Below are 20,783 nucleotides of genomic sequence, written 5' to 3'. Positions count from 1 at the left end.
GATAAAAGCTCCAAATTTTTCTAAAATAGAACTGGCATAACCTAATCCCCACCAGAACTACTCCTAACACCACCACCTTTGCACTTCTATACTTAATTAGGGTGCTGTTTTTAAGCACCAAGCTCAAGGTTACTAAAGACTTGCACAATGAGCCTACAATGCTGTGTTTAACCAAGTGCTAGATTGGAAAGCACAGAAAGACTTGGAATTGCTTCTTCATCCTCTATATTTTAAATCCCTCAAATAGCAAGCTGCTTACCATGGTACTGGGTAAAAAAAAAATTGCCGCCGGGCATGGTGGCTCATGCCTGTAATCCCACTTTGGGAGGCCTAGATGGGCAGATAACGAGGTCAAGAGATGGAGACCATCCTGGCCAACACGGTGAAACCCAGTCTCTACTAAAGATACAAAAATTAGCTGGGTGTGGTGGCACGTGCCTGTAGTTCCACCTACTCGGGAGGCTGATGCAGGAGAATCACGTGAACCTGGGAGATGGAGGTTGCAGTGAGCAGAGATCTTACTGCACCACTGCACTCCAGTCGGGTGACAGAGTGAGACTCCGTTTCAAAAAAAAAAAAAAAAAAATTGCCTTTGGTCCTCCAAAACATCACCTGTGGTTGGAAGGCAGAGTACCAGAAGAGAAACAGTATGAGCTCTACAGTGGACAAACCTGGATTTAGAATCCTAGCTCCATCATGTTCTTGCTGTGTGACCTCGGCCAAGTCATTTTGCGTCCCTAGGCCTCAATTTCCTTATCTATAAAATGAGGAGAAAACTATCTATTTTGGGGTTATCATGAAGATTAAATGAGATAAGGTATGTAATGTTTATAATTAGGAGTCTGGTATGTGGTAGGTGTGCTTCAAAAAATGTGATTTACACCAGGCATGGTGGTTGGTGCCTGCGATCCCAGCTATTCAGTAGGCCAAGGTTGGAGGATCGACTGAAGCCAGGAGTTCAAGACCAACCTGGGCAAAACAGCAAGACTCCATCTCTTAAAAAAAATGTAAAAATTAGCCAGGCAGGCCGGGCGCGGTGGCTCACGCTTGTAATCCCAGCACTTTGGGAGGCCGAGGCGGGTGGATCACGAGGTCAGGAGATCGAGACCACGGTGAAACCCCGTCTCTACTAAAAATACAAAAAATTAGCCGGGCGTGGTGGCAGGCGCCTGTAGTCCCAGCTACTCGGAGAGGCTGAGGCAGGAGAATGGCTTGAACCCGGGAGGCGGAGCTTGCAGTGAGCCGAGATTGCGCCACTGCACTCCAGCCTGGGCGACAGAGCGAGACTCCGTCTCAAAAAAAAAAAAAAAAAAAAAAAAATTAGCCAGGCAGACGGGTGCAGTTGCTCATGTCTGTAATCTCAGCACTTTGGGAGGCCGAGGCATGCAGATCACTTGAGGTCAGGAGTTTGAGACCAGTGTGGCCAACATGGCAAAACCCTACCTCTACTAAAATATAAAAATTATAAAATATAAAAATTAGCCGGGTGTGGTGGTGTGCGCCTGTAATACCAGCTACTCGGGACACTGAGGCAGGAGAATCGCTTGAACCCAGGAGGCAGTTTGCAGTGAGCTGAGATTGTGCCACCACACTCCAGCCTAGGTGATGGAGTAACACTGTCTTAAAAGAAAAAAAAAAAAATTAGCCAGGCATACTAGCTCATGCCTGGAGGCTGAAGCAAGAGGACAGCTTGAGCCTAGGAGTTTGAGGCTGCAGGCAGCTATGATCACACCATCGCACTCCAGCCTGGGTGACAAGACCCCATCTCTTTTTTTTAAAGAAGTGATTTTTCCCTACTCTGATGGTGCTAAATCAATTACTTATTTAATTCTAATGATCTTATATAAAATGTTGACCTGAAATAGTCAGCTGTCCCAGCAAAGCATCATCTGGGGTAAAAAAAAAACATGTAGATCAGCTTTCTGTCAAGTACAACTTCCACTGCTATAATTATGCAATCATCAACCATCACTGCAAGACAACAAAAACCCCAAAGCTGATGTTCCTGAAATTGCTAAATACAATAATTACTAGGGTCTCAAAATCATGACCACCAATTCCTTTAGGAAAGCAACAGAAATCTTTGTAATTATAAGGGAAAAAGGCTGATTAGTTATCCCAGACGGTGGTCTCTACAGCAGAAGGTTTTTGGTCACTGGCCAGGATGGCAGCATACTCAGAAAGCTTTCTCAAATTGCTGTTTTCTCACACTCATACTATGAAAGCACAATATCAACAAAAGAACTTAAAAGAAAGAAAGAAAGAAAGAAAGAAGGAAAGAAAGAAAGGGCATTCTCCTTTGAAATTTAGCCTTCTTGGCACTGATTCCTGGCAAGAAACTTTACCCTGGTGAAATAATCTCTAGGAGGAAAGCATAGTCTACAAAATCTATCAACATAGCCCCTTCCTATGGAAAAAGTAAGGAGCGCATTTTTCCCATAAGTGTAGATTCCTTTAGGAAAGGAAAGGAAGCTCAAGACCAGCCTGGGCAAATAGCAAGACTAAGCACCCATGCTGAGTGCTGTGCTACATGCTTTAATTATACTATCCCTCAAATCAAACCATGAGGTAGATATAACCCTTCCTCAAAGATAATAGGTAATTTGCTCAAGGTTTTATAGTCATTAAGTGGAAATACGCAGTTGACTTTTATCAAGTCTTAAAACGGTTGTGCCAATTCTCCCTTATGAAAAAGAATCCAATTTAAATTCTGGTTCCAAAACAAAACAAATAAATAAACCCAACAGACTGAGTATTCACCAAAAGGATGACCATTTCTGTTAATTAGCAGATTGCTTTTCTGCCTCCTAATAGTCCTTAAAATGAACTGAGGGACTCACATAAAGTGCCCTTTTCCAAAAAAAAATCTTAAATCTATAAAGAAAATGGTACCTGTTGACAACCACAGAACGCTGAAGCAAAAGCAAGTATAAAACAGGTACAGGCTTCTCAACCACTTCGCAGATGTCTGCCAATAATATCCTGATAAAATCCAGGAAGCAGGATTTGGCTTGACTCCCAGCCTCTTCTCCATGGCCCTCCAGACAGGCAGAACCAGTACACTAGAAGGACAGAAAGAGAAGAAATTACATGCCAAGTAATTAATAATTAATTCCTGGAAATGTGGAATGCTAGAAAATATGACAGATTAGGGGAAAGAAAAATTTCAAGTTTGTCTTTAATGGCTCAACCCTGCCTATAAATTTTAAACCTGGGCTTTGAGGTAGCCTGTAATTATCACAATAACAACACAGCAAGGGATATCAAATGAATCCACTGAAAACTGAAACTTTATATTTCTTTTTTTTTTTTTAATCTAACAGTAAATCACCTATGTGGTAGAATGGAAACAGCACCAGCCCGCAGACAAGAAGATCTGAGTTTTAGTTGCAGCTCTGCTACTAACAGCTTTGTGACTTCGACCAAACACACTTTCTTACTTTTGAGGAGAAGAGGTTGCACCCTCAGAGGTAAAGTAACCTGAGGGTTATGTCTGGCCCAGTATTTTTAAAATTTCTGAATGCAAATGTCTTTAGGCAGGGCTTGCACTCTCCAGTCTGCTACTGTCCCCGCCCACCACTATTATCGTGAAAATCTATTCAATTTACACCTCAATGCTACCCACCCCAATCCCTGCATTCAACAAATATTTATGTCAGGCACTATGCTGGCTACTCCAGAATCTAGGGGCTGGATTATTTAGGTCTCTTCCAGCAGAAAAACTCATTTACCATAAATGTCTTCCCTCATATAAAACTTTGCTATATTGTCTAAATTAGTACGTAAATATTGGCAACATTATGAGGGTTGACTGAGTTCTGAAGAAGCAATTCAAAAACTTCTGTCCAACTATGTACCTGTCATCTACATCCAGCAAATGACACAGGCTGCCAACCCCTAACTCCTGTCCACAGCCAGCATACAGGGAAATCAGCATTTCCTGGGCTGGATACCAATGCTGACTAATACCAGGAAACAGACACAGACATACACACAGCTGCAAAACTAAGGTGCAGCCCACCCAAGAAAAGGCTTTCGCAGAACCACACTCATCTGAAGGACTGCATCGTTCTCATTCACTTCCATCCATTCCTATTTCTAGTTGTTTTGTAGTTGTATTTCAGGGAGCAGGGGGCAGAAAGGAGGTGTGTGGGCCAGAGACATGTTCAAGAGATTATGAAATGGAGCCTAAGTTAGAAAGTACATCCAGCAACTTCTCTAGCCTCCCAAGACGGAACGAGTGAGTATGCATGTGTGCGTGTATGTGTGTGTATGAATCTTACCCAACACATTTCTGCCTACCACAAAAGGATTTAAAACTCAAGGTGACTCAACAGCTGTCATCAATAGCCTGACAGGTGGGTGGGAGAAGCAGAAAAGAAATGAATAGCTTTTGAAAAATGGAGTAATAAACACCATTGGACTAACAAGCTGATTAGAAGTGCCATGTCTAACAAATCCTGTGTAAGAGAAAGGCAGAGTTAATTTCATTTGAACTCCTAACCAGTCATTCCTCTGAAACCTATAATTGCCTAAGGGCACAAATCACTGCTAGGGTCCAGTTAAAGGCTTGCTGACCAAACGCAAGAACAACAACACATAACCAAGATCCAAATAGTTCGTTATTGAATCAAAGGGTAACAACCCAGGGAGAGAACACACACCCCCACAATACTTGACAAATGAAAATCTAGAAAAGCTCACAATAGTTCTGGCATTTAGGGCGTTACAAGTACACCCAAAATAAAAGCACTCTGTCGCAGCAGCTGTTCAGACAGAGCAGGGGGTAACGTTTACTTAGTACTTCAGGTTGATGGGGGATGTATCATAGTTCAGTCTGTCAACTACATACGTGGAACTCCATTTATGTACAGAGCGATAAGATATGTTTGAACGATGGCGCACGTCTGAAACAGCCTATTCAGCTGGTATGAGTAATCGAGAATAAAGCTCTTTTTTAAAAAGTCTCAGATACTTGGGAAAGTTACAGAACAGACTGCCATGAATAGCTTTGCTTGTATTTGCAGACACTGTTTTCCAAATAGCTGGAAAAATGAACAGATTGTTCTGGGAGGTCGTCTTTCCAATTTGTTCCTAGTTTTCAGTCTGTTAATCACAGGAGAGAGCACAAGGAGAGTCAGCTAATGCTCTTCACTAACTGCAACTACTGTCAGCTGGACACAACCACGATGAGACCAGAAGCCAAAGAGTTCCTGGAATCCCGCCAGAGGTTATCAATTTTGACTTCCTTCATTTCACCTTTGTGCTCACTGCAGCCACTACAGGACCCTCTGTGGGGCATAATTTTCAAAATCCTGGATGAGGCAGGTTTCACATTATCATGGACACATCGTGCTCAACCCCGTCCCCTCTTCATTCTGCATCAACTTTCTATCTTGGTGGGGAGACCAAACATCAGAGACAGCAATTAAAGGCTAGGCTGCAGAGGTCGAAGGTGGAAGAAGGACGGCAGCGCCCCGAACCCTGGCTGTCTGCCTGGCTGTCAGGGGATGGAGGGAGCTGCATGCCTAGGCCCAGGCCCGACAGAAGCGGGGTTCAGCCTGGGACCCAAGCTGAGCACCTGCAAGGACAGAAGCAGCTGGCTGCCCTGGCCGAGCCAGGGGCGCCACCTCCGGACCCAACATCCGGCCAGCGCACCCGCTGGCATCGCCCGTCCCGCTTGCCCCTCCCCTGAGCCCATGGTCCTCGGCCTGGCAGCCAGCCGCCGCCGGCCACCTACCGGGGCTCAGGGCCACATAGCGGGGCCCCGGCTTTCGGCGGCCTCCGCCTCCTCCTGGTCCATGGGCTCGGGGACCCCCAACCTTCGCTCCCCTCACCCGGAGGAGGAGGAAGAGGAAGAAGGTAGTGCGGGCTCCCCACCCGGACAGCTACCTCTCGCCTCAGCCTCCCTGGACAGCGACGGCGGCCGGAAACGCCGCCTCCTCCCACCTCCCCGGGACCAACCCGGAAACACACTCTCCATGCTAACCAAGCCCTCCCGCCCCTCCCCCGGGAAGCGCAATGCCGGCCGCGAGCCCAAGGGGGGAGGACGGGCAGTGCTGGGCGGGTAAAACTACGCACAAGCGAAGGAATCTGGGCCCCCAGCCTCTCGCCGCCCGCTCTCCAGAGGCAGTCTGCACCTTGCCTCCTTCACGCGAGCCCCAGGCCCCAGACTCGGGCAATACCCACAAGCAAGATGGCGGCAACGGCGGCACCCCCTACTGCTTAGCGCCCTGACTTGCCATTGGCCAGAGCCCGGAGTGAAGCAGCCGCGGATTGGTCAAGAACGGTGCGGGGGTGGGGGTGGAGCTGCAGCAGCCTGGAGCCAGGAGTGGGCAACGCGGCGTGAGCAGCGGCCCGAGGCTCCCGGAGCATCGCGCTGGGAGAAGACTTCGCCGCTCGGGGCCGCAGCCTGGTGAGCTCAGCCCCCTTCGGGCCCTCCCCTGCATCCCAGCCGGGGCCTCTCCGAGCCGGCGCTGATCGATGCCGACACACCCGGGGGACCCTATCGCGACTCCATCGCGCCATATCGCGACACCATCGTGCCCTGTCGAGACTCCATTTTGTCACAGCCCTTTTCAATATATATCTTTTTTTTTTAATTTGCCCTGTCATCTTTGGGGGCTGTCTCCCATGTCGTGATTTTGACGTGATCTCTCCGTGACATCACCGCGCCATCGTGAAGTGTGATCTCATCGCCGCCCTGTCGTGACTTCATCAATGTCGTGTTGTGACCTGGCTGCGGCGGGACAGGTGGTGACCGCCAGGAACCCTCCTCCCCTTCTCATCTCCCCATCTCAGCAGCCCCGCTTCGATTATCCGGCTTTTGGATTCTCCGTTGTCCTGGGAACTATCCAGGACCCCCTCTTGCTTCTCCAGCCCCTGCCGGCATCCACAGGCTGGTAGCGGGACGGGGAGGGCGAGAAGAGGGAGCGCAAGGGGTTAATTCTGCTGCTGCCGCTGCTGCTGCTGCTGCTGCTGCTGCTGCCGCTGCCGCTGCCGCTGCTGCTGCTGCCGCTGCCGCTGCTGCTGCTGCTGCTGCTGCTGCTGCTGCTGCTGCTGCAGCCTCTACCCGAGGGAGGGAAAGGAGAGGAGGCAAGGAGCCTGCGGGGGCGACTGAGAGCCCTGGCTGGAGGGGTGGGGTCCCCAAAGGGGCCTCCAAGCCTTCCCTGTGGAGCATCTTGTATTCTCACTTCTGAAGCGTATCTCTGCCTCTGAAGAAGGGAGGGGAAAGGAAGCCTAGGGTGTCCTTTTCTCCCATGTCAGCCTGAGTCCGGATAATCGAACTTCACCCATGTATGTCTCCATTCCTCCCTGTCTGTCCTCACCACTCACTCCCTCTGTGTCCCTGTGGAGGGAGATAAAACCCAGCCTCTGGTGCCAGGGGTACAGCTGAGCAGTGGGGCCAGCCCCCGCCCACCCCCAGGAGACTGGTGAGGAGAGCTGTCCAGCTGAGCAGCAGCATGCATGGTCCTTCTTTCCCGCTTTCTGGAGGTGACCTTGGACCAGGGTCCCTTCTTTATCCCTAAGGATTTGCAGATCCAGCCCCTTAAAGGGGCTTCCCCGGGGGAGGTCAGTCCTGAGGAGCCCACCCCTCCAGATCCTCTCCTCCCCTCCCTCCGTGCTAATCCCTCCCTCCCTCCATCCTCCACTCTCACCCCCACCCCACCCCCGTCCCTCCTCTGCAGAGGGATGCTCAGTCCCTCTTGTGTTCACAGTTGGGCAAGGCGAGCATCATGGCCTCGGATTGCGAGCCAGCTCTGAACCAGGCAGAAGGCCGAAACCCCACCCTGGAGCGCTACCTGGGAGCCCTCCGTGAGGCCAAGAATGACAGCGAGCAGTTTGCAGCCCTGCTGCTAGTAAGGAACTGGCTGAAAATTGGGAGGTGGGAAGGGCTGGGTGGTTGGGCCCCCAAGGAATGGGGTCAGTGAGTCCCCGAGGATATGTACGCAGTGCTAGCAACCCTGGAGGCACCAAAGAAGGCCCAAGACCCCTACCTTTGTGCTCTTTTTTGCTCCCCCTGAGAATGGGGGCAAAGGGGAGAATGGGACTGAATAAGGCTGTGGCACTAGGGGCTGCCTGGGTCTGTTTTCTGGGGCGTCCCAGAGCAGATGGGAGCTGACTCATAGGGTAACAGCAGCAGGTAGTAACTAATGCAGAGTACTTGAGGGCCGGGGATGGTTGTTCTGGGCCTGGAGAGAGTAGCAGGCCTAGAAGTGGCTGGGGAGGGTCCTAGGGGAAGGCCAGGATGGCAGTAGGTAGGTTAAGGAATGGGAGCTAGTTCGGGGCTTAGCCTTTTTGGAGGAACCCAAGCTGGGGACAGCAGAGCAGAAGCTGCAGTGCTAGGAAGGGGGGGTTGTGTGGGGGGGGTGAAGGGAGGAGGGAGTACAGCTGCTGCTTGTTTGCCATGGCAACAAGGAGAAGGCTCTGGAGTGAAGGGCTCACACTGCAGCAGAGGAGGTGTTTAGGTGAAATGTTTTGACAGGCGGAGCGGCGAGACACAGGAGCCATTTCCCCTGAGAAGGTGGCAGAAATGGATCAGGGACTTCTCTGGAGGGAGCAATTAAGGAAGGACTTTAAATCCTTGGGAGATCTTAACCACTGAGTTCTAAGCCCCTTGCATCCCAGGTTGTGGGCATTTAGACATCAGGAAGAACTTCTCAACCGGCCAGGTGTTGAAATGCTCAAATGAATGGTTGAGGAAGACTAGACCTCACTTCCATGGGACAGTCACAGATGAGAGGGATCCCAGAGGTCACATTTATCTGCCTCTAAGGAGAAAAAAGGAGCTGGATGAAATGACCCCAGACGAGTCCTGTTGCATAACCTCATCTTGCTAGTCCTCAGTGCCCCGGGATGCAGGAGAGGGACAGTCTTTGCCACTTCTTCCTTTCATCCTGATGATAGCACATACCCCCTATAGGTGACCAAGGCAGTCAAAGCAGGTGACATAGATGCCAAAACTCGGCGGCGGATCTTCGATGCTGTCGGCTTCACCTTCCCCAATCGTCTCCTGACCACCAAGGAGGCGCCTGATGGCTGCCCTGACCATGTTCTGCGGGCTTTGGGCGTGGCCCTGCTGGCCTGCTTCTGCAGTGACCCCGAACTGGCCGCCCATCCCCAAGTCCTGAACAAGATTCCCATTCTTAGCACCTTCCTCACAGCCCGGGGGGACCCGGACGATGCTGCCCGCCGCTCCATGATTGATGACACCTACCAGTGCCTGACAGCTGTAGCAGGCACACCCAGAGGGCCTCGGCACCTCATTGCTGGCGGCACTGTGTCTGCCCTATGCCAGGCATACCTGGGGCACGGCTATGGCTTTGACCAGGCCCTGGCACTCCTGGTGGGGCTGCTGGCGGCTGCCGAGACACAGTGCTGGAAGGAGGCAGAGCCCGATCTGCTGGCCGTGTTGCGGGGCCTCAGTGAGGATTTCCAGAAAGCTGAGGATGCCAGCAAGTTTGAGCTCTGCCAGCTGCTGCCCCTCTTTTTGCCCCCGACAACCGTGCCCCCTGAATGCTACCGGGATCTGCAGGCCGGGCTGGCACGCATCCTGGGAAGCAAGCTGAGCTCCTGGCAGCGCAACCCTGCACTGAAGCTGGCAGCCCGCCTGGCACACGCCTGCGGCTCTGACTGGATCCCGGCGGGCAGCTCCGGGAGCAAGTTCCTGGCCCTGCTGGTGAATCTGGCGTGCGTGGAAGTGCGGCTGGCACTGGAGGAGACGGGCACGGAGGTGAAAGAGGATGTGGTGACCGCCTGCTATGCCCTCATGGAGTTGGGGATCCAGGAATGCACTCGCTGTGAGCAGTCACTGCTTAAGGAGCCACAGAAGGTGCAGCTCGTGAGCGTCATGAAGGAGGCCATAGGGGCTGTTATCCACTATCTGCTACAGGTGAGGGTGCAGTGACCCACAGAGGGGGCCCAGTATGGGGGGAGCCAGTGCTGGAGCTGGGAGGCAAGGGGAAGGAGAATAATGGGGAGACAGCGAAGCTGCATGTCCACACAAGCTGATACTGTAGCCAGCACTCCAAGGAGTAGCGTGCGGCCCAACCTCCCTCTCTCTCCCTCCCTCCACACAAGCACCATACCACACACCATATGTGCACTCACATCACAGTACACACACACACGCACACACACAACACAGTAACCTCCCACTCAAACGCTCCCCCCAATACACACACACTACACGCCACACACCTCTCCCCAACACATGCACACAAGATTGAAGCAGTCTGTTCTGCTCACTCCATAGCATTGTTTTATACACGCACACACCCGAACTTCTAGTGGTGCAGGGGAGAGAAGCAGGGCTGCCTGGTTCCCGGCCTCTGTAGAGGTCTGGCTAGATCAGTTCGCCTGCCTCCCCTACATCCCCTCCTGCCTCCCCGCCTCAGAGGCCAGCTGTCCTGTCCCACAGGGATTCAGTCGTGACTCTGGTCTCTTTAATGGCCTGCTTCAGCCACCGAGCTCACCAACCATATATTCCATGGACCACGCTAAGCTCATGTCTTTTTTCTGACTTAGCCCAAAAGAGAGCATCCCCTCACTCCCACCATTGGGAGCAGTTACACAGTAGCCAGGAACCTGCCCTCCTGCCCCAGGTCAGAGCTGCTGTAAAGGGTGTTTCACTTCGCTTTTGACCTGTGAATTTCCTTCTAGCCTTGAGACACTCCAGAGGTGGGGAGTTAGGGAGATGTGACCGGAGCCTCAGCAAGTACGGGGGCAGGTCACTCAATTCACTCAGGCCCAGTTCACTCAGCAGACGTGCGTGGAGGGCCTGGCTCACTCTGTGCCAGTCCCTTGTGTGCGTCCCTACCACATGCTGGGTGCTGGGTTCGTGGGTCAGAATAAAGGTTGGGGCCTGCCTTGGAAAGGCTCACAGGCCAGAATTTCCTTCTAGTTGTATTATTTCTAGCTGGCTGGCCTCTGGCAAGGCAGGGAGGGTCCCTGGTCCTGCTCCATCTCAAGGGGGTCCTGTGGCAACAGGTGGGGTCAGAGAAGCAGAAGGAGCCCTTTGTGTTTGCCTCGGTGCGGATCCTGGGTGCCTGGCTGGCCGAGGAGACCTCATCCTTGCGTAAGGAGGTGTGCCAGCTGCTGCCCTTCCTCGTCCGCTATGCCAAGACCCTCTACGAGGAGGCCGAGGAGGCCAATGACCTTTCCCAGCAGGTGGCCAACCTGGCCATCTCCCCAACCACCCCAGGGCCCACCTGGCCAGGAGACGCTCTCCGGTGAGTCTGTAGTTACAGTCTGTCCAGCTAGATGATTCTACCGAAAAGCGTTAACACAAGGACACCCCTCCCCACCAACTGAGCTGTGCCAGGCTTCCTGATTGGGCCATGAGATTTCCCTTAGGGTTATTTCTGTTTTGGGGGGCTTATTCCCACAGGACTCCTCGGCTGCCAGGTGTCACTTGCCAACCCCAGATTTCTCAGTTAAAAGAGAACTTATACTTATTGAGCACCTACTACGAGCCAGGTATTTTGCCATACCCTTTACCAAAACGATCTCATTTGGTCCACGTGGTAAATCTAACAGAAGTCTCATTCACATATGAAAGATTAGGAAACTGAGGCTCATAGAGATTAAAGTCACTTGCCCACAGTCACACGTTGTGGCAGAGCCCAAGTTTGGTCCTAGGTTGTGCGACTCTGAAGCTTGTACTTTTTCTGTGGTACCTGCGAGGATGTGTCCTTCTCTCCTACTTCCATTTCTCTTAGGCAAGGTGCCCTGAAAAGGGAATCTATGTGCCTTCATCTCTCCCAATCCCACACACGTCTGTCCCTTCCACATCCCCAGGCTCCTCCTGCCTGGCTGGTGCCACCTGACGGTTGAAGATGGGCCCCGGGAGATCCTGATCAAGGAAGGGGCCCCCTCGCTTCTGTGCAAGTATTTCCTGCAGCAGTGGGAACTCACATCCCCCGGCCACGACACCTCGGTGCTGCCCGACAGCGTGGAGATTGGCCTGCAGACCTGCTGCCACATCTTCCTCAACCTCGTGGTCACCGCACCGGGGCTGATCAAGTGAGGGGCTCGGGAGAGGTGGGGGAGGAGGCCGGAGGAGGCAAAGGAGGCTGCCCAATTGCCTCAATTCTCAGTCTCCTACTTTGCCCCCCCATGCCCATGGATTTGTTAGTGGTAGCATGGGGGTCTCAGAGTAGACATAGCCAGCCCCACAGAAGGATTCGGCATGTCTGGAACCCCCAGGTACTATCTCAGCATGTCTGCTTGCTCCAATCTCTGCCCTCCAGATGCTATGTTTGGGACCCAAAGTTAATTATTCACCCTAGTGCCTAATTTCTTGCCAAGGGCTTGATTTGGCTGTACTAGACCCCTACCTACCTCCATCCTTCCCCCCTTTCTTTTCCAGGCGTGACGCCTGCTTCACATCTCTCATGAACACCCTCATGACTTCGCTACCAGCCCTAGTGCAGCAACAGGGAAGGCTGCTTTTGGCTGCTAATGTGGCCACCCTGGGGCTCCTCATGGCCCGGCTCCTTAGCACCTCTCCAGGTAAGAACTGGGGATCCAGTCCTAATGGGTGAGGGCAGAAGACCTGGGTGGACCTCCTGTGTTTGGGGCAAAAGTCACCATTTTCAGAAGATGGTTTTGCAGCATTTTCTAAGCAAGAGGAAATCTTTGCAGTGTATCTCCATCCCCCACCCCCACCGTTCTTCCCAAAATGCTAACATTCTCTTTCTTCTGAAGACTTTTAAGGCAAAGTCTGGTGGGTGTTAAGTACAGACCTGCTCACAGGCACAGGCATAGGCACCTGGAATCCCTGGCAGCCAGAGGAATCTGAATCCAGTGTTTTCAAGGTGGAGCCGCCCCCACCCAGGCCTTGAGTCAGAAACCTGACTTCCTTCCATTGATGTTTTTCTCTGCTCTGCTCGGTACCTCACCCCCGTCAGTGACAGGCTTCAGCACTTGGTGTCCCTCTATGCACACCTTCTCCCTCGCTCTGCCTCACTCTGGCTGTTTGCAGGGGGAGGGACGTCCCCTCCAGCCCCTGGCAGCCCTCTGTGTCTCCCACTTTGGCCGTGGGTGTCTGCTTGGGTCCCTCTGTCCCTGCCTGTTCCCTGTGCCCCATCTGTCAGGTTGGAGGAGCTGAGCAGATGCCTGGGAACAGGGCGTAACGTGCCCGTACCCTCCACTGCCTCTGTGTTCCTTTTGAGGGGTTCCCAGCAGGGTACCCAGTCATGGGAAGGGGTGCACATCCCTGTACACCAGGAGCCCACTCTGCACTCTCCGTCCCAGGCTGCATCTCTACAGCCCCCAATTTCATGGTCCCAGTTCTGGCTCACCCTCAAATACCACCAGGTTAGGTTGACAGCTTCCTGGAGAGCACCTGCAGTGTGAGGGTCACCCCCTGAACAGCCCGTAAGCAAAGCAGGGTCACTTGCTCATGTTCCTCTCTGGCGCCCTCTTCTGGCCCAAGGATCAAATGGTGAAACTCCCTTAACCTGTGTCTGAGCTCTGTGTCCAGAACCCTGAGGGGTTGGTTCTCTCTCCCATCTGACCCTGTGACTCACCCCCACCTCCTGTGCCAGTAGAGGTCTTGGTGGTTGAGTGTACCAAGATGATCACATTTAATTCTCACAACAAATTTCTGAGATGAGCACTACTGGTCCATTTTACAAGTAAAGAAACAGACCCAGAAAAGTTAATTATCCAAGGTCACACAGTGAGCATGTAAGGCAGGGTTTGAATGCAGGCAGTCTGATTCCAGGCTGTGCCCTGGCTCCTGCATGTGTCTACACAGAGGGCTAGGGAAGGGTCTGGCACAGCAGCTGGCCTGTCCGATTCATGCCCCCACTCCTTCCGTTACCTTGCAGCTCTTCAGGGAACACCAGCATCCCGAGGGTTCTTCGCAGCTGCCATCCTCTTCCTATCGCAGTCCCACGTGGCGCGGGCCACCCCGGGCTCAGACCAGGCAGTGCTAGCCCTGTCCCCTGAGTATGAGGGCATCTGGGCCGACCTGCAGGAGCTCTGGTTCCTGGGCATGCAGGCCTTCACTGGCTGTGTGCCGCTGCTGCCCTGGCTGGCCCCCGCTGCCCTGCGCTCCCGCTGGCCACAGGAGCTGCTCCAGCTGCTAGGCAGTGTCAGCCCCAACTCTGTCAAGCCCGAGATGGTGGCTGCCTATCAGGGTGTCCTGGTGGAGTTGGCGCGGGCCAACCGGCTGTGCCGGGAGGCCATGAGGCTGCAGGCGGGCGAGGAGACGGCCAGCCACTACCGCATGGCTGCCTTGGAGCAGTGCCTGTCAGAGCCCTGAGGGGTGTCCACTGGGGACAGACCCAGGGGCGGGCAGAGAGGGAAGGAGGGAGGAGGCATCTTCCCTGAAGCCCCCAAACTGGCCCCCGCCTCCCCAGCCTTCCCCCGCAAAACACCCCAGCTTTCTGGCTTTTCTGAGGGCAAGGGCATGGTGCCCACCCCTCAAGTGTAAGGCACTGCGTTCCGCCCCTCAGGCCCCCATGGGGGCAGGGATCGGCTTGGAAATCAACGTGGTTGTCCCCGCCAGGCCGGGGAAGGTTGGAGCAGCCCCCAGGGAGGGGGGCACTAGGTGTCATTGTGCCCGACGTCTGGCTCCCCTGCAGGAGGGAGGCTCCAGGGTAGGACAGGGCTGGCAGGAGGAGACTGCCTCAGCCCATGTGCCCTGCCGGCCAGGGCGTGGGCTCCCCTCGGCTGTGGTGCCTCCTCTGGCCCCCCAGGTCCACGTCCTTTAAATTGGCCCTTTGGCTCTTGCCCTTGGCTCCCTTGGGCAGAGAGCAGGCTTAGGCCATTGATATCGCAGTTCTTCCTATCAACTTCAGTGACCCAGAGTCTGAACTGCCCCCATCCTAGGGCAACCTGGGGCAGACAGGCCTGGTGTGGGGGTGGGGAAACCTCCTTCCACCTGAGCTTGCTTGAAGGGACCCAGGAGTCTTTGGGCCCAGATCTTTAAACCTTTGTGTCGTGTTGCAGCAGAGTGACGATGGGGGTTGGGGGATTATTTATTTTGCCTGTCCTTATCCCTGCTTGGACACCTGAGCATCTGATTCCTGTTCCCCTGGTGCCATCTGGCCTGGCTGGAGCCAGGAACAGGAGGGACACTTCCCCAGAATCCGCATGTTTCCCCAGTGATTGCACCCCCCTGCCACCGTGGTGCCTGGCTTTAACTCCCACCCCTGCTATGACTCCTCTCTGCAGAGACGCGACTGGCGGCTCCAGCAGGGACTACCTTTCTTATAAACCCAGGGGGACCGCGCACACACACACACACACACTTGATCCCTTGCTTCCCTCCCCACTTCCCTCCCCCAGTGCGTTCTGTGATCGCCAAGTTCAAAGCTGTGCACATGTGGACACTCAATAAATGTTCATTGGTGACAAGAAGCCTCCTGCGTGGTCTGCCCTGCACCTGCTCTCTCCCTTCCAGGCTCCATCAGTTCATAGCTACCAGGTGCGGAACACGCCCTGCTAAACACATCATGAGTCTTACCTCATTCAGCCCTTCCAAGAATCCTCTGAAGGGTTCTGATTTTACAGACACAGCAACTTTGGCACGGATGAGTGATTGGCTCAAGGTGTTGCCGCTAGTCAGTGCCAGAGCCAGGACTCCACACAGGCCGTCCGACTCCCCAGCCCACATCTTTCACTTGTACAGCAGGTTGCCAAACTCATGTTGACGTGGCCAGGCCTTGTGGGGGCTCTGATGCTCTCAAGTACAGATGAAGCACTCCACCCCGCCCCCCATGTCACTGGGTTGCTGCCAAGTGGCCCTGCCATATCCTCCCATTTTTAAAGAAGTCGGAAGTCCTAATTTGTATGTGAAACCCAACTTTTGAATGTCAGTAACTATCTTTAATTAAATAACTACTGATCCAACAAAACATGCAGTCCAAATGTAGCTTCCAGGTTACCAGCTGTTGATCCTGTATGCCAAATGAGAAGCCAGAGGGCCTGCGAGCTTCAGCAGATGAGCCAAGTACCCACTATGGGTACTTCACCAGTCCTGAGCCAAAGCTGTGAGGTTAGAGCCAGACAGGCCCCAGACCCATACCCTCTGCAACCTCCTTCACCTAGGCCCTCAAACCTATAAGCATGTGCTGAGCATAGCCTACATGCCCACCTGTGGTTGGCTATGCATAGACAGGAATATTTGTTTATTGACTGGATGTACTGAAAGCCATCTTCTTAGCATGGATTCTCTGGGGTAAATATGAAAAGACATAGAGGCTAGGTGTGGTGGCTAACGCCTGTAATCCCAATACTTTGGGAGTCTGAGGTGGGAGGATCACTTGAGCCCAGGAATTCAAGATCAGCCTGGGCAACACAGTGAGACCCCATCTCTACAAAAGAAAAACAATTAGCCGGGCATGGTGCCTTGTGCCTGTAGTCCCTGCTACTCCCGAGACTGAGACGAGAGGATCTCTTGAGCCCAGGGGTTTGAGGTTATAGTGAGCTATGATCACACCACTGCATTCCAGCCTGGAAGACAGGGTGAGATCCTGTCTCAAAAAAAAAAAAAAAAAAAAAAAAAAATAGTGTAAGCAGTGGCTTCTATGTAGGTCCAAACACAGTGTGGCTGGAGTATGAGAGCCCCTCAGACTGGCCAAACAATTACAGGAAAACTTACAGCAACTATGTGCTCTGAGACTTCAGGGTGAGGAGGGGCTTGCCAGGCAGACACGAAAAGGAACAGCAAGGTCTGAAGGCATGCAAGCTTGAGAACTGCGAGTAGTTTCTCATTCCATGGTGTATAGAGTGTGAAGTGTGGAGTGGTGGAAGATGAGGTTGAACCAGCAGGCATGGACCAGATCCTACTGTGCTGTGCTCAGAAGCTTAGACGTAGAATCATGCTGAGAGATCAAATTGCAGTTTTGTTTTTTTTAGAAACAGGGTCTCACTCTGTTGCCCAGCCTGATCTCGAAACTCATGGCCTCAAGTAATCCTTCTGCCTCAGCCTCCCAAAGTGCTGGGATTGTAGGCATGAGCCACCATCCCTGGCTAGACTGCACATTTTTTAGCAGTTTGCATTTTGGGAAGATGATGCACCGCAAAAGGAATGGCTGAGCCGGAGAGCTCAGAGGGGAGGTGCTAAGTCTGAACTAAGCCAGTGGCAATGAGGCTGGAGAAGATATAGGTAGGAGTTAATAGGACTTGGTGATTAACTGGAAGTGAAGAGGGGTAAAAAGAAGGGCGGGTAGAACCAAGGATGACTCCCAGATTCCTGATCTGAGAGACTGAGTGGATAATGGGGCATTCATTGTCACTGGGAACACTGGGACACAGACAGATTTGTGCATACCATACACAACTCAGCTTGGTAAATGGCGAATTTGTGCTGCTCATGGAATATCCAAGGGGTAGTTGCTTTCTGTGGTCTGGAGCTCAGGGAGAGTCTGGGCGAGTGACAGATTTGGGAGCTGTCAGTATAGAAGGTCCCTAAAGTCATGGGAGGAACTGAGATCATCTGGGGAAGTGAAAAGAGAAGAGAAAGGTCCCAAAGAAAGTGACAGCCACCCATGGTCCCTGCTGTCAGGGTGCTCTCCCTCCCACAGTGGAGAAGTCAAACCCTGCAAAGCTTCCTAATACAAGGCAGACAGAGTTCTGTGCTTAAATGAGGTATGGTCAGAGAGTTCTGGCTTGCTCTTGGTATTTCGGCGGAGTGGGGAAAAGGGAGATCTGAGCTGCAGTTGTGAGATCTAACCACGAGATGGCGCCTTGGTATCTCCTTGTGCCAGATTTCCCTACCCTGCCAACACTCGGCCTGGCCGGGAGCAAGAGGTGATCACAGGCTGGGAGGATGAGGGTGGCTGTGTCAACAATAAATGAGGCAGATCAGAGTTTTTTCTTAACATAAAATCCAAATGCAAGCTCACTTTTTGAAAAGAGAAGGAGCCTTAGAGAAGAGCAGTATGCCAAGTGTGCCAAATGGGAGTCCATGTATGTTTGAATGTGCAACCCTGTATGTCAATATATGTCCTATGTTCCTATGTATGCTTATCAATATATGTCCTCTGCCCCATGTGTACTTGTGTTTCCCATGAGTGTCTCTGTGCAAGTTGTGTGCCCCATGTTCCCAAGGCTGTCTGCATGTGTACCCCACTGCACCCCAGGCCTTCACATGTGTGCATGTGTCCCAGGGAGCAGACAACCAGAAATCTCCACCTCCATGCCTCAAGAGTGAGGAGTCCCTTGGCACTGAAAAGTAGTCCTGAGTCTGAAATCATGGGACTATGATGTTTTAGGAGCCTCAAAGCAGCAGCAGACCATGGAGAACATCCCTCTCCCCAGTAGCCATAATCAAAATCACTCATTTATCAGATGATCTCTTCAGATTATACCTGGGTTCTGTATGTAGATACCCAGGATCATGTTCACATAGAGCCTTCCTAAAGGATCCCTTAATAGGCCAATGGGATTCATAACATCATCCATTGATTTGTTTATCATTTACAGTATTTAATAAGCATTCATCGATTACCTGCCATGCACCAAGCACAGCGCTAGATACATTTTCTGTTTCTCTTTTAATCTTGCGAAGCAGTTCCTGAAAGAGGAAAAGAAAGTCACAACTGCAGAGTCTGGAATGCTCATTAGAATGTTTGAAATTTTTTTTCCCCCGAAGATGGGTCATGGGGAGCCCTAGGAAAGTTTTCAGTAGGGAGGTAACATGGTCCAGTCACTCTTGTGGAAGTTGGAAATGGATCAGAAGAGATATGAATAAAGTCAGGAGACCAGTTAGTTGTTGCAATGGCCTAGATAGTGGTTCTCAAACTTTAGTGTGCCTCTGAGTCACCTTAAGGACTTATTAATAACACAGGTTGCTGGGCTCCTCCCCCGGAGTTACTGACTCAGAAGGTCATGAGTGGGATCCAAGAATTGGGACTTCTAGCAAGCTCCCAGATATTGTTGGTGATGCTGGTCCAGGAACCACTCTTTGGCTGTGTTGCCCAGGCTGGTCTCAAACTCCTGGGCTCAAGGGACCACACTTTGAGAGCCACTGGTCTATGAGTAAGAGTAAGGTAGTTTAAGGTGCTGAGACAGGGTGCCATGTGCCCTCTGGGATACCTGCCTCAATTCTCCACCACATACCTTCTGTGGGTGGATGTTTAAGGGTTAGAGATGGCAACACTCCATAAGGATTAGCTTGTGGGGGTTAAGGAAAGGTCCTAGGCTCTTCTGGGATGACTAGCAAGTTTTGAACTTGAAAGAGAGTGGTGTCATTTATGAAACTACAGAGCAAAGGAGGAGAAGCAGGTTGGGGTTGGTGGTGGGGATAGAGGAGATGTTGAGTTCAATGTTGGACTTGGAAAATTTCAGATGGCTGCAATGAGATGTCTGGAGAAAATACGCAGCTGGCAGCTGTGTCTATGGGTCTGGATCTCTCACTAGTGATCCAGGCCAGAGATAACACGATTGGGAGATAACAGCAGACAGGTAGTCATTAAAGACTTGGGCCGGGCGTGGTGGCTCATGCCTGTAATCCCGGCACTTCGGGAGACTGAGGCGAGTGATCACTTGAGGTCAGGAGTTCGAGATCAGCCTGGCTGACGTGGTGAAACCCTGTCTCTATTAAAAATACAAAAGTTAGCCAGGTGTGGTGGTGGGCCCCTGTAATCCCAGTTACTCAGGAAACTGAGGCATGAGAATCGCTTGAACCCAGGAGGTGGAGGTTGCAGTGAGCCAAGACTGTGCCACTGCACTCCAGCCCAAGCAACAGAGTGAGACTCTGTTATCAAAAAAAAAAAAAAAAAAAAAAAAGACTTGAGAGGGGATGAGCTCACTCAAGAAGAGTGTAGGAAGAAAAAGAGAAGCTTCTCTGCTCTCAGAAAGAATTACTGACATGAAGCATGTAGGTGAAAACAGAAACAGAAAAGAAGACAGAAATGGTCGGAGTAGGACAATGAGGCAGAAAGGGGCTATCAAAGGTGTAGGAAGTAGATTGAGGAAACCCAAGGAAGCCACAGACAGGCAGCACATCCCGTCATTCTGGCCTTCCCAAGCTGCTGGAGAGAGCAGGGGCATCCCTGCAGCTGGGCACAGGCATCATCTCCTTTGCGGCTCCTAGACTTCTCCCAAAGGAGTTCACCAATTTCTATTCATGCACTGACACCTGTCCTGGAGCTTGACTTCTGATGCCCCGTGGCTGGGGTTGAGGGAGGGTGGAACAGGGCGTTGCCACAGACTTCCTCATATATAGATACACACACAAACACACTCCTGATCTCTGACCCATCTCGGGCAGGAAAGTTGCAGAGCTTCCCAATTCTGCTTCATCCACCACCCTCGCTGGTGGTTCCAGACTTCAGAAAGTTCTTAATGATGAATCCTTGACTTCTAGCCTCCTTCTTTCCCCACCACTCCCCAGGCTGAGATCATCCAGCCCCGAGCTCTGCACCTGCCATGTGCCTTCTGGGATACCCACTTGGAAGCATATATTCCATGAGTTAATGGTGTCACTATCACCTTCTCTTCTATATCAATAATTTTACCTTAATCTTCTCATTTAGTACTTAAAAAGGGACCTAAAAAAAAACTAGTCTTCTCTGCCTTCCCCTACTTTTTTATTGGTGTTGTCGAAGTTGCAGAAACGAGATCACAGCGGAAACAGGATGTAGCTAGGATCACACAGTCAGCCAGAGTCAGGACTAAATCCAAGCCCCGGAGTCTGAGGCAGTAGAGAATAGTGATTCTGAGCAGAGAGAGGCCAGGGGCAGATCACCCCAACTCTGCCACTTAGCTGCTTGACCTTGGGCAAGCCATTTAACCTCTCCATGCCTCACCCTTCCCCTGAAAAT

General features: G+C 52.0%; 2 protein-coding genes across 9 annotated transcripts in view; one reads left to right on the top strand and one right to left on the bottom strand.

Annotated features, from left to right (window-relative positions):
• KIAA0319L (KIAA0319 like) overlaps positions 1–6,211 on the bottom strand; it is a 124,793-nt gene extending 118,582 nt beyond the window's left edge. Inside the window, exons 1-2 of one of the 5 annotated variants that reach the window (XM_055254698.2) lie at positions 6,082–6,211; positions 2,893–3,062 (exon numbers count right to left, since the gene is read on the bottom strand). In XM_055254698.2, coding sequence (XP_055110673.1) covers positions 2,893–3,034 — 142 coding nt within the window. In that variant the 5' untranslated portion in view covers positions 3,035–3,062; positions 6,082–6,211. Of the gene's footprint in view, positions 1–2,892; positions 3,063–5,740; positions 5,970–6,081 lie in introns of those variants that run through there. The other 4 variants (XM_055254699.2, XM_055254697.2, XM_055254696.2 and 1 more) reach the window with 4 other exon arrangements.
• Positions 6,190–15,372, top strand: NCDN (neurochondrin). Of its 4 annotated transcripts, XM_055254703.2 has the most exons (8): positions 6,190–6,415; positions 6,686–6,753; positions 7,719–7,859; positions 8,924–9,892; positions 10,990–11,231; positions 11,800–12,024; positions 12,371–12,513; positions 13,836–15,372. In XM_055254703.2, exons 2-8 carry the CDS (start codon positions 6,721–6,723, stop codon positions 14,270–14,272), a joined length of 2,190 nt encoding a protein of 729 aa, XP_055110678.1. In that variant the 5' UTR covers positions 6,190–6,415; positions 6,686–6,720; the 3' UTR covers positions 14,273–15,372. The 4 variants fall into 4 exon arrangements, with proteins under 4 accessions (XP_055110678.1, XP_055110677.1, XP_055110679.1 ...); XM_055254702.2 differs by having other exon boundaries at positions 6,190–6,753; XM_055254704.1 differs by lacking the exon at positions 6,686–6,753 and having other exon boundaries at positions 6,306–6,415.
• Positions 15,373–20,783: the final 5,411 nt, after the last annotated feature.

This window comes from Symphalangus syndactylus, chromosome 12 (genome assembly GCF_028878055.3).
Source record: "Symphalangus syndactylus isolate Jambi chromosome 12, NHGRI_mSymSyn1-v2.1_pri, whole genome shotgun sequence".
NCBI lineage: Eukaryota > Metazoa > Chordata > Mammalia > Primates > Hylobatidae > Symphalangus > Symphalangus syndactylus.
This window is presented reverse-complemented; position numbering and strand designations above follow the sequence as displayed.